Raw genomic sequence first — 14,071 nt, 5'->3', positions numbered from 1 at the left:
TCACTCCCGACTCACAGCTCCCTGCTAGCCCGGCCCCGGGCTCCCCCCAGCCCTGCCGGTGCCCCTCACTCCTGACCCACAGCCCCCCACTAGCCCAGCCCTGGGCTCCCCCCAGCCCTGCCGATGCCCCTCACTCCCGACTCACAGTCCCCTGCTAGCCTGGCCCCGGGCTCCCCCCAGCTCTGCCGGTGCCCCTCACTCCTGACCCACAGCTCCCTGCTAGCCCACCCCTGGGCTCCCCTGCCCCCATGTGTCTTCGTGACACAGATCCCAGGCTCCCAGTTGGAGGCGTCTCCCCATCTGGCTGGTCCTGGCCCATGGGGGGGCACCAGCTGCTCTGTTTCTGCCCAGCTCTCCCCAGAAGGCTGGAAGAGGAGCCAGAGGCATCCGTGTGTCCCCCCCAGCTACGAGGCTGGTTTGCCCCCAAGCATGGCGGGGTCCCCTGCGGCCTGTATGTCACTTACCGCCTGGGGCGCGGGATGGGCACAGCCCAGAGCTACGGGGCAGGGAGCCCAGGGCTGGGCTAGCAGGGGGCTGCGGGTCAGGAGTGAGGGGCACCGGCAGGGTGGAGGGGGGGCTGGGCTGGCAGGGGGTTGCAGGTCAGGAGTGAGGGGCACCGGCAGGGCTGGGGGGGACAGGGCCGGGCTGGCAGGGGGCTGCGGGTCGGGAGTGAGGGGCACCGGCAGGGCTGGGGGGGACAGGGCCGGGCTGGCAGGGGGCTGCGGGTCGGGAGTGAGGGGCACCGGCAGGGCTGGCTGGGGGGGGGGGGGGGGGCTGGCTGGGCTGTGGCTCTGGCGGGCGCCCTGGGATCCCGGATGACGGGCGGGGGAGGGGGCAGCTCCGCCCCGAGGCTCTGGATCGGGCCGGTCCGATTGGCCGCCCCACATCGAAGTGACACATTCGGGAGAAGGGGGTTGGAGGGGGGGGTCACCTGACGCCACCTTGTGGCCTCTGCTCAGGGGGGGGGGGGGGTTGAGCTGGCCTCCTTCTGCAGCATCATCTGCCATTAGGGAAGAGAGACCCCTGCCGGTGCCCCTCACTGCCGACCCGCAGCCCCCCAGCCCTGCCGGTGCCCCTCACTCCCGACCCGCAGCCCGCCAACCCCCCCAGGTGCCCCTCCTGACCTGCAGCCCCCCAGCCCTGCTGGTGCCCCTCACTCCTGACCCGCAGCCCCCCAACCCCCCTAGTTGCCCCTCCCGACCCGCAGCCCCCCAGCCCTGCTGGTGCCCCTCACTCCCGACCCGCAGCCCCCCAACCCCCCCAGGTGCCCCTCACTCCAGACCCGCAGCCCCCCAGCCCTACCGGTGCCCCTCACTCCCGACCCGCAGCCCCCCAACCCTCCCAGGTGCCCCTCACTCCCGACCCGCAGCCCCCCAGCCCTGCCGGTGCCCCTCACTCCCGACCTGCAGCCCCCCCAACCCCCCAGGTGCCCCTCACTCCCGACCTGCAGCCCCCCAGCCCAGCTGGTGTTCCTCACTCCCAACATGCAGCCCCCCAGCCCTGCCGGTGCCCCTCACTCCCGACCTACAGCCCCTTCCCCTGGCCACTTGTATTTCTTGATGCCCAGATTTGTCCCAGCTCTGCTATGGGTCAAGTGTGTGGGGGAACCAAAGAGGAATAGAACCCAGGCATCCGGGTTTGTGAAGTGGTCCCCTCCGAATCTCTGGGGGTCTGGTTTCCCTGCTTTGTAAATCAGGGAGCTGAGCCTCCCTCCCCCCCCCGCCCTGCCCAATCTGGTCCATAGGGGGGTGGGGTGGATCTGCAGGGGCTGCTGGGAAAATGAATTGATGGGGGGGTGTCCGGGCTGGGGGGGGGGTTGAACAGACACCCCCCCCGGCGCTTTGCACAGCGGCTCAGCAGCCACAATTAGCCAGATCAGGCTCCTGTCAGGACTGGGTGCTAATCGGACCCGATGGGGCCAGGGTGGGGGCTGCGAGGGGCTGGGGGAGGGGCTCCCGAGTGTGAGAAGTGGGGGGTCTCTGACAGGCCAGCGTTCAGGCAGGGGGGTATCTGGGCCTCTCCAATCCCTGTGCCTTTCATGGGGAGGAAGTGAGCTGATGGGTAGGCCGAGGGCGAACCCAGGCATCCGGGTGGGATTTTAGGGGATTCCCTGTGGTGCTGGGGGGATTATTGGCTTTGTCCCCACAACAGGGTCTGCTCCATCTTGACCCGGATGCAGCGGCTGGGTGGGGAGGGGGAATTACTGACTCAAACCTGCCCCCCCCCATGCTGCCCCCCATCTCTGACCCATCCTCCGCCCTGGTCCGGTCCCTGACCGGGTGGATAGATGGGCTCTGACAGAGCCCCACTTCCCCTGTGCCCCCACCCCGCACTTCGCTCCTCCCCGCCCCATTCCCACACCACTCGCTCGCTTTGCATTTTTAATTGACATTGTCTCAGCTACACGGATTTGTACTTAACCTCCTGCCCCCTGGGCCACCCCCCAGCTCCCTGCCCTCCCCCAGCTCCGCCCCCCCAGCTCCCCGGCCTCCTCTAGCACCGCCTCCCCCACTCCCAGAACCACCCACCACAGCCCCCCCATCACCGCCTCCCCAAGCCCCCCCTCGCCCAGCGCTGCTGACCCACAGCTGGGGGTGGGGGGGGGCAGTGCTCAGGGAGCCGGGGGACTATGTGGGGCAGTGCTGGGGGGATGTCACAGAGGCGTGTGGTATGGCTGCCCCATTTCTGGGGGACAAAGGTGGGGGCTGTGGGATTTCAGGAGGTTCCTTGGGGGGGCGGCGCATGGGGGGAGGGAATGTCACTTCACCCCTTTTCTAGCCTAGGGTGGGGCGCTCTGAGAGGTTTGGGGACTGCAGGGGGGGTGGAGGGATGCCAGGTGGGGGTGGGGGCTGTCAGACAGGAGAGGACAGAGCTGGGGGGCGGCTGGCAGAGGGGGGAGGAGGCTGCCAGGCGGGGGGGAGGGAATGAGGGGGCTGCCAGGCAGGATCTGGTGTCAGACACGCGAGATGGGGCTCCAGGCTACGAAGAATCGGAGCAAGGCCGGCGCTGCCCAGCTGGAGGGGGACTGGGCAGGGGGGGCGTGCGGAGGGGAAATGGGGGGGGCTGGAGCAGCGGCGGTGTGGGGGATGGTACAGGAGGAAGGAGGTGGGGGGTGATGGGGAAGATGAGGGGTGTTGTGGGGGCAGGGAGGTACAGAGGGGGTGGGTTTGGGCAGGCCCAGGGTGACCCCAAAGCTCCCAGCTGCGCTATGGGGCTAGGGGGGGGAGCAGCCTGGGCTGGGGCTGGTGCAACCAACTTGGTATCAGCAATGATCCCCCCCCTCCCGTGACACAGGGGGATCCACCAGCCCCCCCCCGTCTAACCACTAGGCCGCACTCCCCTCCCAGGTGCTGTTCCATGGGGCTCCAGCCCAGGGAAGAGGAGATTGGGTCGGGGGGGGGGAATTTGTGCAGGTGCCCCTCACTCCCGACCTGCAGCCCCCTGTCTGCCCAGCCCTGCCCCCACCCCCAGCCCTTTCCCTTTCCTACCTGCCCAGGGCTGCGCCCACCTGTCCCATCCCCCGCCCCCAGCTCCTGCCCCCCCCCCATGGGCCTACAGGGCTGGGCAGGCTCCCTCCAATCAGCTATGGGGGGGCCCTGCCTCCTTGCGGGGGGGACTTGGGGGTCTGAGGACAGTGGGGCTAGGAGAAGACCACCCCCCCACTCCGCTCCCCACACCACTCTGCCCCCCACCCCCGTGTGTCCCCAGTCCTGAGTGGCTCTGGGGGATCTCTCCAGGCACTGGAGCGTGGGCTGATCGCCCAGGACTGCTCCCCCATCCCCCCGGCCCCCCCGCTCCTCCCCCCGACAACCCCCCCCCAACCCATTGGAGAGAATTAAGTTCAAAGCTGACACTGTGGCTTAGCACAAATGTCACCACACGGCGGCCTGGCCCCCCCCCCGCATCCCCCCCGCCCAGCGCCCCCCCGCCTCCCCCCAGCGCCTGGGAACTTTATTTATTTCTCTACGAGCCCACTTGGCAGCCAGACCTGGCACGGAGCTGGGCAGAGATAGGGGGTGCACGGGGGCACCGGGGGGCTCAGAGATAGGGGGTCTGCAGGGGGGCAGAGATAGGGGTGCCTAGTGGGGCACTGTGGGACAGCCAGGGGGGATCAGAGATAGGGGTGTGGAGCTGGTACAATGGGGGGCTAGAGGCTGCCCATGAGGGGACCCCGACTTTGTCCAGGATCGTAGGCAAGGTATGTGGGGCGAGAGCGCCTGGGGGGGGCCAAGGGTGGGCACATTGGGGAGTGGGGGGGCTCGTGGTGCTGGTGGAATGGGGGTCGTGGTGCCGAGGTTGGGGGGGGGGTCGCAGAGGGTGGGGGGGTTGTGGCACTGAAGAATGAGGGGTATCGGAGAGGTTGGGGGTGTGATAGAGGAATCGGGGGGCTCCCAGAGCCAGGACAATGGGGGGTCCCTGGTGCCGCATCCCCACAAACCCCCAGGGATTCCTTTCTGGGGGTCCCTGCCCCTCCCTCGTGGTCCTTTCCCAGTTCCCCCCACCTCGTTAGTACAGTTACATCCATGATGGGTGGGTCTGGGCGGCTGCCCCCCAGGGCGGGGGGGATTTTCCATCCTCCTCCCCCCGCCCCGTCTCTGCATTTTGTTCCCGTGTTTACTTTGCAGGCGGGTGGACGGTGCTCGCGGCTTTAGTACCCTCGGACCGACCCGATCCCGGCACCGACCCGATCCCACCGGCACCGACCCGATCCCACCGGCCCCGGTACCGACCTGATCCCGGTACCGACCCGATCCCACCAGCACTGAACCGGCATCGACCCGATCCCGGTACCGACCCAATTCCACCGGCCCCGATCCCGGCACCGACCCGATCCCAGCACCGACCCAATTCCACCGGCCCCGATCCCGATCCCGGCACCGACCCGATCCCGGCACCGACCCAATTCCACCGGCCCCGATCCCGGCACCGACCCGATCCCGGCACCGACCCAATTCCACCGGCCCCGATCCCGGCACCGACCCGATCCCGGCACCGACCCAATTCCACCGACCCCAACCCAATATCAACCCCGACCCCGATCCTGGCACAGACCTGATCCCACCAGTACCGACCCCGACCCCACCGGTACCAAACCAGTAACTGGCACCAACCGATCCCACCGGGATCCACACACCGGAGCCAGACAGGATCCAAGGTATTTCCACCCATAGACGCAGGCATTCGGGTGGGGCAGGTCATGTGGGCTTCACAGGGGAATAGACCCATACATTGGGGGGGCGGCGCATTTCTGGGTGGGCTGGGGTGTTGGGGGGTGACAGGACACAGAATGGGGAAACTCTCTGCTTTGCCAGTGCCCTTCAATCCCGACCCACAGCCCCCCGCTTCCCCCCCAGCTCTGCCGGTGCCCCCTCGGTCCCGACCCACAGCCCCCCGCTTCCTCCCCAGTTCTGCCGGTGCCCCTCGGTCCCGACCCACAGCCCCCCGGTTCCCCCCCCAGTTCTGCCAGTGCCCCTTGGTCTCGACCCACAGCCCCCCGCTTCCCCCCAGCTTTCCCAGTGCCCCTCAATCCCAACCCACAGCCCCCCGCTTCCCCCCCAGCTCTGCCGGTGCCCCCTCGGTCCCGACCCACAGCCCCCCACTTCCCCCCAGCTCTGCCGGTGCCCCCTCGGTCCCAACCCACAGCCCCCCGCTTCCCCCCCAGCTCTGCTGGTGCCCCTCGGTCCCGACCCACAGCCCCCCGCTTCCCCGCCAGCTTTGCCAGTGCCCCTCAATCCCAACCCACAGCCCCCCGCTTCCCCCCCAGCTCTGCCGGTGCCCCCTCGGTCCCGACCCACAGCTCCCCGCTTCCCCCCCCAGCTCTGCCGGTGCCCCCTCGGTCCCGACCCACAGCTCCCCGCTTCCCCCCCCAGCTCTGCCGGTGCCCCCTCGGTCCCGACTCTCAAGCTGTGCTCATGGGGGTTGGGGGGGCCCTCTCAACTGAGTGTTTTCTGGGGACGGGGAGGGACACCCCAACATTGCTAAAGGGCAGCAGAGAGACCCACCCTGAGGGGGGTGAGGGAGGGGATCTGGCAAGGGGGGTGTATGACATGAGAGACAGATGGATCGATGGGGGTGGAGGGATGGATGGATGGAGATGGATGGAAGTGGCTGGATGAAGGGATGGCCGGCCGGATGGACTGACAGACAGAGATGGACAGATGGACGGTCGAATAGATGGATGGACGGACAGAGACGGACGGATGGATGAACGGACAGATGGATGGACGGACGGACAGACATGGACGGATGGATGGATGGACAGAGATGGATGGATGGACGGATGGCTGGCTGGACGGACAGCGACGGACGGATGGACAGATGGATGGACTGACAGACAGAGATGGACAGATGGACGGTCGAATAGATGGATGGATGGACAGAGAAGGACGGATGGACGGACGGACAGAGACGAATGGACGGACAGACGGATGGATAGACAGAGACAGATGGATGGATGGACAGACAGGGACGGATGGACGGACGGACAGACAGATGGATGGAAGGATGGATGGATGGATGGACAGAGACGAATGGACAGAAAATGGATGGATGGACGGATGGATGGACAGATGGAAGGATGGACGGATGGACAGAAATGGATGGACGGACGGACGGACAGAGACAGCCGGCCGAAGCTGCCGCTATCTGGGGCAGCCTGTCTGGTCCCTCTTGTCTCTCCCCAGCCCCACTGCAGGGAGGGGCCAACCACTCTCAACCCAGCCTGGGGGGCTGACCACAGCCCCTTTAGCCCCCGCCTCAGCTCAGTGCCCCCCAATGGCTCACTGTGACATGGGGGGTGAGGGCTTCATGGAGGCTCCGGTGGGTGTCCAGCAGAATTCACATCCCCACAGAAGCCATCCTCCCCTGTGCCTCAGTTTTCCCCTTTGTGCGCTGGGGCCCAGGGACCAGAGCCTTCCCAGAGGCAGGGATAGCTGGGCCCAGCCCCCTGTACAGAGCTAGAAACCTGAGCCCCCCCCCAGCCCCCCTGCCCCCCAGCCCGGCTCCCTTGTGTGTGAGTCACAGACAAGGGGAGTATGCAGCTGGGACCCCGGCTCAGTGGAGCTGTGGGCGGGGGTCAGGGCCGGGCTAGCAGGGGGCTGGGGGTCGGGAGTGAGGGGCACTGGCAGGGCTGGGGGGGGCAGGGCCGGGCTAGCAGGGGGCTGGGGGTCAGGAGTGAGGGGCACTGGTAGGGCTGGGGGGGGCAGGGCCGGGCTAGCAGGGGGCTGGGGGTCGGGAGTGAGGGGCACTGGCAGGGCTGGGGGGGGCAGGGCCGGGCTAGCAGGGGGCTGCGGGTCAGGAGTGAGGGGCAAAGGAGAAGCCCCCCCCTTCCCCAGCGCCCCCTGCCCCCCGGCACGGCAGCTGCACCCCTGGGGGGGAGAGGGGGGTCCTGTGGAGGACGCTGCAGTGCCTGGGCCCTGCTGATTTCGCGGCAGAGACGTCTGCTCCCCCGCGTCGCCGGCCCCCCCGCGCCCCACCCCAGAGCCAGCTGCATCCCCACTCCCCACCCCAGAGCCAGCCGCATCGCCGCACCCCCGCTCACCGGCTGTGTCTTTCGTCCGGCTCTCTGCAGGCCCCCAGGGCGGCTGCTGCCCCACGTCCCCTGCCTGGGGGGTGACCCCCCGGCCGCCCCCCGCCGCCCCGGCGCCGGTCCATGGGGGCAGATGGGATGTATGAGAAGATCAAGATGCTGAACATTCAGAGCACGGGCTGGGGCGGGCGGCAGGACTGGTACCCGGACGGGCTGGTCCCCGGGCAGCCCAACCCAGGTAGGTGTGGGGCAGGGGCAGGGGAGGGGGGAGCCCTGAACCCTCAGCCTGTTCTCCCCCCCCCCGCTGCTGGGACCCCCCCCCCAGCCTGTGTGCCCCACAGCACCCTGCCCCCACTGCCGGGATCCCCCCCCGACCCCCCCGGCCTGTGCCCCCCCACACCACTCCCCTCCCCCACTGCCTTCCTCTTCCCCTTCCTTCTCCCACCATGCTCCCCCGCCTCCTTCATCCCCCTCCCCCCCCGCCGTTGCTGGGGGATGTTTCTCGCTGTGACCCCAGCGGAGCCCCCCCCCAAAAAAGGATAGTTGAGGGGTGAGGCCAGGCTGGTGATGGGGGCAGAACAGGGGATGGGGGTCAGACCTCCCCCCCCTGCTCTGGCGCTCAGTTCCTGGCCTGTCACCTGCCCGGCGGGGGCTGGGAAGCGTCATGCTGGGGGGGGGCCGAGCCCAGCCGGGGCTGTCGCTTCGCATCAGGGTGGCAGAGCTGACGGGCGGGTTTGTGTCCCCCGCGGGCACCGGGTGCAGCACCAGCTGGTGGGCCTGGATACGGGACACGGGCAGCGCCGGGACGGGGGGGCACGGCTGGGATGGGGGGAGCAGCGGGGGGATCTGCGGGGGGACAGAGATGGGGGAGAATGTATCCAGCCTCCCCCAACATCACCGTCCCCCACTTCACTCATGACTCCCAGCCCTGCCCGTGCCCCTCATTCCCGCCCCGCAGCCCCCTGCCAGCCCGGCCCTGCCCCCCCAGCCCTGCCGGTGCCCCTCACTCCCGCCCCGCAGCCCCCTGCCAGCCCGGCCCTGCCCCCCCCAAGCCCTGCCGGTGCCCCTCACTCCCGCCCCGCAGCCCCCTGCCAGCCCGGCCCTGCCCCCCCCAAGTCCTGCCAGTGCCCCTCACTCCCGACCCGCAGCCCCCTGCCAGCCCGGCCCTGCCCCCCCAGCCCTGCTGTGCCCCTCATTCCCGACCCGCAGCCCCCTGCCAGCCCGGCCCTGCCCCCCTCCCAAGCCCTGCTGGTGCCCCTCACTCCCACCCCGCAGCCCCCTGCCAGCCTGGCCCTGCCCCCCCCCAGCCCTGCCGGTGCCCCTCATTCCTGCCCCGCAGCCCCCTGCCAGCCCGGCCCTGCCCCCCCCAAGCCCTGCCGGTGCCCCTCACTCCCGCCCCACAGCCCCCTGCCAGCCCGGCCCTGCCCCCCCCAAGCCCTGCCGGTGCCCCTCACTCCCGCCCCGCAGCCCCCTGCCAGCCCGGCCCTGCCCCCCCCAAGCCCTGCCGGTGCCCCTCACTCCCGCCCTGCAGCCCCCTGCCAGCCCGGCCCTGCCAGTGCCCTTTTCCCCATGGGCGGGGGGAAGCTAGCCCATAGGGGGGCTCCCCTTCCCACAGACCCTTCCCTGGGAGGGGTGATGCGTCTCCCCACTTCGCACCCCCAGACACCTGCCAGCAGCTGGAGTCCGAGCCCCTGCCCGGGCCCGGGGCCGAGGACCCGGACGACTCGCAGCTCCGGCTGCAGCTGAAACGCAAACTGCAAAGGAACCGAACGTCCTTCAGCCAGGAGCAGATCGAGGCCCTGGAGAAAGGTGATGGGGGGCCGGGGGGGGGCTGAGCCGGACTCTGGGGCGTCACAGGCCAGGGGCTGTCAGGGTGTCTCGGATCCACAGACAAAATAGTATGAACAATAATCCCACTTTGTCACTCTTGGGTGTATCCGGGGGGCTGGAGACGTGGGGGGACTGGGCATGTCCAGGTGTCCCGGGCTGGGGGCTCGGGAACCGCTCGGAGCCGGGCCGGGCAGGATTGGGGGGCAGCGTCTCCCCTCGGGGCGCCCTCCCGCCAGGGCCAGGAGCCTGCTCGGCTTTGGTGCCTCCTGGGTCTGACCGCGGCGCGTCCAGCACCCCGTGAGCTCCCCGTGGCGAGCCCACCCCGATGGGACCCCTGGGGAAGCCTCACCCTGCCCCCAAAGGGCCCTGCCCCCCAACCCCGCAGCCAGCCGGGACTCCCAGCCAGTGGGTGACACAGCGTGGGGCAGAGCTGGTGAGCACAGACAGCAAAGTCCATCTTAGGGGGACCCAGAGCATGGAGCCCTGGACTCCTCCCCCCCCCCCACAAGTCCCAAACCAGGAGACTGACCCCCCACTTCCTGCGATTCACCGGGGCTCTCAGCCAGCCAGGAACACAGAAGGGCTGTTAGCCGACAGGAGCATGGTCTAAACCAGAGCTGGTAGGTACAGAGACCAGGACCCCTCAGTCAGGTCCCTCTGGGGGGCTGGGGAACCCAGACCCCAGTTCTGGGCCTCCCCACCAGCCAGCCCCAAACTGAAACCCCTTCCCACTGCCTCCCCCAGTCACCCCCCTCCCAGCCCCTCCTCCAGCCTTTGTCCAGTGTCCCGGGCAGAAGGTGTCACCTGGCCCCAGCCCCCTGCTGGGCTCAGGTCCCCTGCTCCCCAGGGAAGCCCCCCCCCCCGGTACCCCCCCACCATCAGTACCAATGCAGCTGGCAAAGGAGCGAAACGCCCCTGCAACATTCCCAGGTTAATACTCCCCACCCCATCACCCACCTGCCCACTAGGGGTCGCTGCAGCGCTCACACCCCCCTTATCCCACCACCTAGACACACTGGGGAAACTGAGGCACACACGTAACGAGCAAACGTTAAGAACTTTCCCAATTTGTCACACCGGGGTACTGGAGATGTGGGGGGACCCAGGGAACCCTGGGCGTATCTGGGGGGCTGGCGATGCGGGGGGACCTGGGGAGCCCTGGGCGTATCCAGGGGTACTGGCGATGCGGGGGGACCTGGAGAGCCCTGGGCGTATCCAGGGGGGCTGGAGATGTGGGGGGACCAGGGAGCCCTGGGTTCCATGTGCACAGGAGGCTCCGAGGGCAGCACTTGGTGGGGGGCACTGGGGTTTTGAGGGTGCCGAGAGGGCTCTAGAGATACAGGGGCCTGGCGGGGGGCCCTGTCTCTGACTGTGCTGCCCCCCCATGCAGAGTTTGAGCGGACTCACTACCCCGACGTCTTTGCCCGCGAGCGCCTGGCTGCCAAGATTGACCTGCCCGAGGCCCGGATCCAGGTGAGGGAGACTCCCCCCCCATGTCCCCTCAGGGCCCTCCTACCCCAAGGGAGACCCCTCAAACCCAGGGACACCCCCGATCCCCAGAGGTGTCCCAAGAGAGACCCCCCCCCGCCAGAGGGACACCTTTGCCCCGAAGGAGACCCCCTGGCTCCAGGGTTAATCCCTCAGCCCCCAGTGGGGAGACCCTTGGCACAGCCCCATGGGGAAACCCCGCACTCCAAGGGAGATCTCCGACCCCCCAACGGGGACCCCCATTCACCACCCCGAGGGAACCCCCCCACAGGCCCCCTGACACCTGCCCCCCCCCCCGCAGGTCTGGTTCTCCAACCGACGGGCCAAGTGGCGGCGTGAGGAGAAGCTACGGAACCAGCGACGCCAGGCGGGCGGGTCCGGGCACCTGGGCATGGGCAGCGGGGCCTTCCCTGGCAGCGGGGCCTTCCCGGCCGCGCCCCCCGCCGGCTCAGGTACCCCCCTGCTGCCCCCTGGCATCCCCCCACTGCCCTCCATCCCCCCTGCCCCCGGTACCCCCCAGTACCCCCCATCCCCACTGACACCCAGGTACCCCCCAGTGCCCCCCATCCCCACTGCCCCCTGGGACCCCCTCTACTGCCCCCATCCCCACTGCCTCCTGCCCCCCCCCGCCCTCCTGTCCCCATCCATACTGTCTGCTGGATCACGGGTCTCCCATGGCTCCCTCAGCCCCTCCACCCCCACCCCCCCACACCCCAATCTGTGCTACCACTTGCCAGATCAAGTACCGCCCCCCCACCCCACCAGTCGCCAGGCTGCAGAGTGTCGGCCGGTCTCCGTGCCCAGGCGGCCGGGCAGCAATATCCCACCTGCCCTCTAGGGGTCGCTGCAGCGCTCACACCTCCTCGTCCCACCACCAAGATACTTGAGTAACACACAGGGGAAACTGAGGCACGCAGCATAAAACACTAAGAATGGTCCCGCTGTGTGCCTACCCCAACCCACCCCCACCAAAACACCCCCCCAAGGGACGCCATATCCACCCCTGGCCGGTGGATGACTGTCCTCTCCCGCCAGGTGCCATGCTGGGGCGCAGTGACGGCCCCCTCCCCAACAGCTACGGAGCCCTCCCACCCCTGCCCAGCTTCTCCATGGCCAACAGCCTCCCCATGCAGGTGAGGGGGGTTGGGACCTGCTGGGGAGGGTGCATGGAGAGGGCCTGGGGGGGTACGTGGGGTTGATGTGGGGTGTGGGGGCTCAGCCTGGGGGAGGTCCGTGGGGAGGAGAGCTTGGCCTGGGAGGGATCCATGGGGTTGGTGTGGGGGGGGCTCAGCCCAGGGAAGGGGTATGTGGGGTCCGCATGGGTGGAGGACTTGGTTTGTGGGGGTTACGTGGGGTCGGTGGGGGGGGCTCAGCCTGGAGGAGTAAGTGGGGGGGGTCCCGGCCTGAGGGGTGGGGTTAGTGTATGGGGGGGCCTCAACCCCGGGGGGTACATGGGGTCAGTGTGAGGGGGGACTCAGCCCGGGGGAGTATGTGGGGTTGGTGTGGGGGAGGCTCAGCCCAGAGGGGTTTACGGGGGGGTTAGGGGGGGACTCAGACCGGGGGGGTTACAGGGGGCTCAGCAAAGGTGTCTCACAGCCCCGCCCCCCCCGCAGGCTGTCCAGCCGGTCGCCAGCCAGGGCACCTCGTCCTTCTCCTGCATGATCCCGGGCGGCTCCGCGGGGCGCGGCTACGACCCCTACGGCCCGGCCCAGCTCCCGGCCCACATGGGCAGCCCCAGCCTGGGCACCGGCTCCAGCACCTCCACCGGTGAGGGGGGGCACCCCCGGGGCAAAGCATCGTGGGAGCAGGGCTAACGCCAGGGGCGGGCAAAGGATTCTGGGAGCAACGTCAACGCTTTGGTTTACCCCCCACCCACTGGGGCCACCCCAAGGCATTATGGGATTAGTGGGTGATGGGCATTGGTCTCTTATACATCCCCAGGCCTGGTGCTGCCCATATGGACCAGCTGCCCCTGGGCAGAGACTCTGCAGCCTGTCATGGCCCGTATGGACCAGCTGCCCCTGGGCAGAGACTCTGCAGCCTGGCATGGCCCATATGGACCAGCTGCCCCTGGGCAGACTCTGCAGCCTGGCACGGCCCGTGTGGACCAGCTGCCCCTGGGCAGAGATTCTGCAGCCTGGCACGGCCCGTGTGGACCAGCTGCCCCTGGGCAGAGACTCTGCAGCCTGGCACGGCCCATATGGACCAGCTGCCCCTGGGAACAGGCTCCGTGGCCTGGCACGGCCTGTACGGACCAGTTGCCCCTGGGCAGAGACTCTGCAGCCTGGCACGGCCCATATGGATCCGCTGCCCCTGGGCAGAGACTCTGCAGCCTGGCATGGCCCGTGTGGACCAGCTGCCCCTGGGCACAGGCTCCACGACCTGTCACAGCCCATATGGACCAGCTGCCCCTGGGCACAGGCTCTGCGGCAGGTGGGTCCTTGGGGGCTCTCTCCTGCCCGCCTAACACCCCGTCTCTCTCTGCCCCCAGGTCTCATCTCCCCCGGCGTGTCGGTCCCTGTGCAGGTCCCTGGCGGGGACCCGGAGCTCCCTCAATATTGGCCCCGTCTGTAATGATGGGAGAAAACAGATCCTTCCCGGGGGGGGCAGGGCGGAGGCCGTGCCCGCCCCCTTAGGGGGGCAGAACCCATGGCTGGGGTTGGGGGTGGTGTGGGGATTCCCCCAGCTGCCCAGGGTAAGTCCTAGCCAGGAAGGGGGAGCCCTCTGCCCCCCCAGTCTGGGGGAGCCCCCTGCCCCCCCAATCCCCAGTCACCCCCTCCCATTCCCGCATGTCGGAGTTTGTCTATTAGAGACGCTGTGACCCACTGTGGCGTGTGTTGGGGGGGTACAACCCCCCCCATTACCGAGCCCTTCCCCATGTCCGCCTCCCCTCCCCCTGGGGGGATTTGGGGCACCCCCCTGTCTAGTGTTCCCCTCCCCTCACCCCCAGAGAGGGGGGGCAGTAAAGTACCAGGGGGAGCTGGCAAAGGATGCTGGGAGAAGCGCTCAGGCCTCGCAAAGGATGCTGGGAGACACGTCAACTCGGCCAGGCTGGCAAAGGATTCTGGGAAATGTGCCAGCTCCTTGTCCTCCTGGGGCATGGTGGGATAGTGGGCGACCCCCCCACAGACCCATCACCAGGGGAGAGGGGGCTGTCTGCCCCCCCAGCCCCGCTCACCCCCAGAACTTTCCCTGCAGGGATGGACCCATCTGGGGCTGATAGAT

The 14,071-nt window shown here is 68.8% G+C and overlaps 1 protein-coding gene across 1 annotated transcript; it reads left to right on the top strand.

The window, feature by feature from the left end:
- The first annotated feature begins 7,651 nt into the window (after positions 1-7,651).
- On the top strand, positions 7,652-13,420 carry LOC140902122 (paired box protein Pax-6-like). Its single transcript, XM_073321845.1, has 7 exons — positions 7,652-7,766; positions 9,191-9,337; positions 10,749-10,831; positions 11,148-11,298; positions 11,882-11,979; positions 12,427-12,613; positions 13,338-13,420. Exons 1-7 carry the CDS (start codon positions 7,652-7,654, stop codon positions 13,418-13,420), a joined length of 864 nt encoding a protein of 287 aa, XP_073177946.1.
- The last annotated feature ends 651 nt before the right edge of the window (positions 13,421-14,071 follow it).

Source organism: Lepidochelys kempii, chromosome 23 (genome assembly GCF_965140265.1).
Source record: "Lepidochelys kempii isolate rLepKem1 chromosome 23, rLepKem1.hap2, whole genome shotgun sequence".
Taxonomy (NCBI): domain Eukaryota; kingdom Metazoa; phylum Chordata; order Testudines; family Cheloniidae; genus Lepidochelys; species Lepidochelys kempii.
This window is presented reverse-complemented; position numbering and strand designations above follow the sequence as displayed.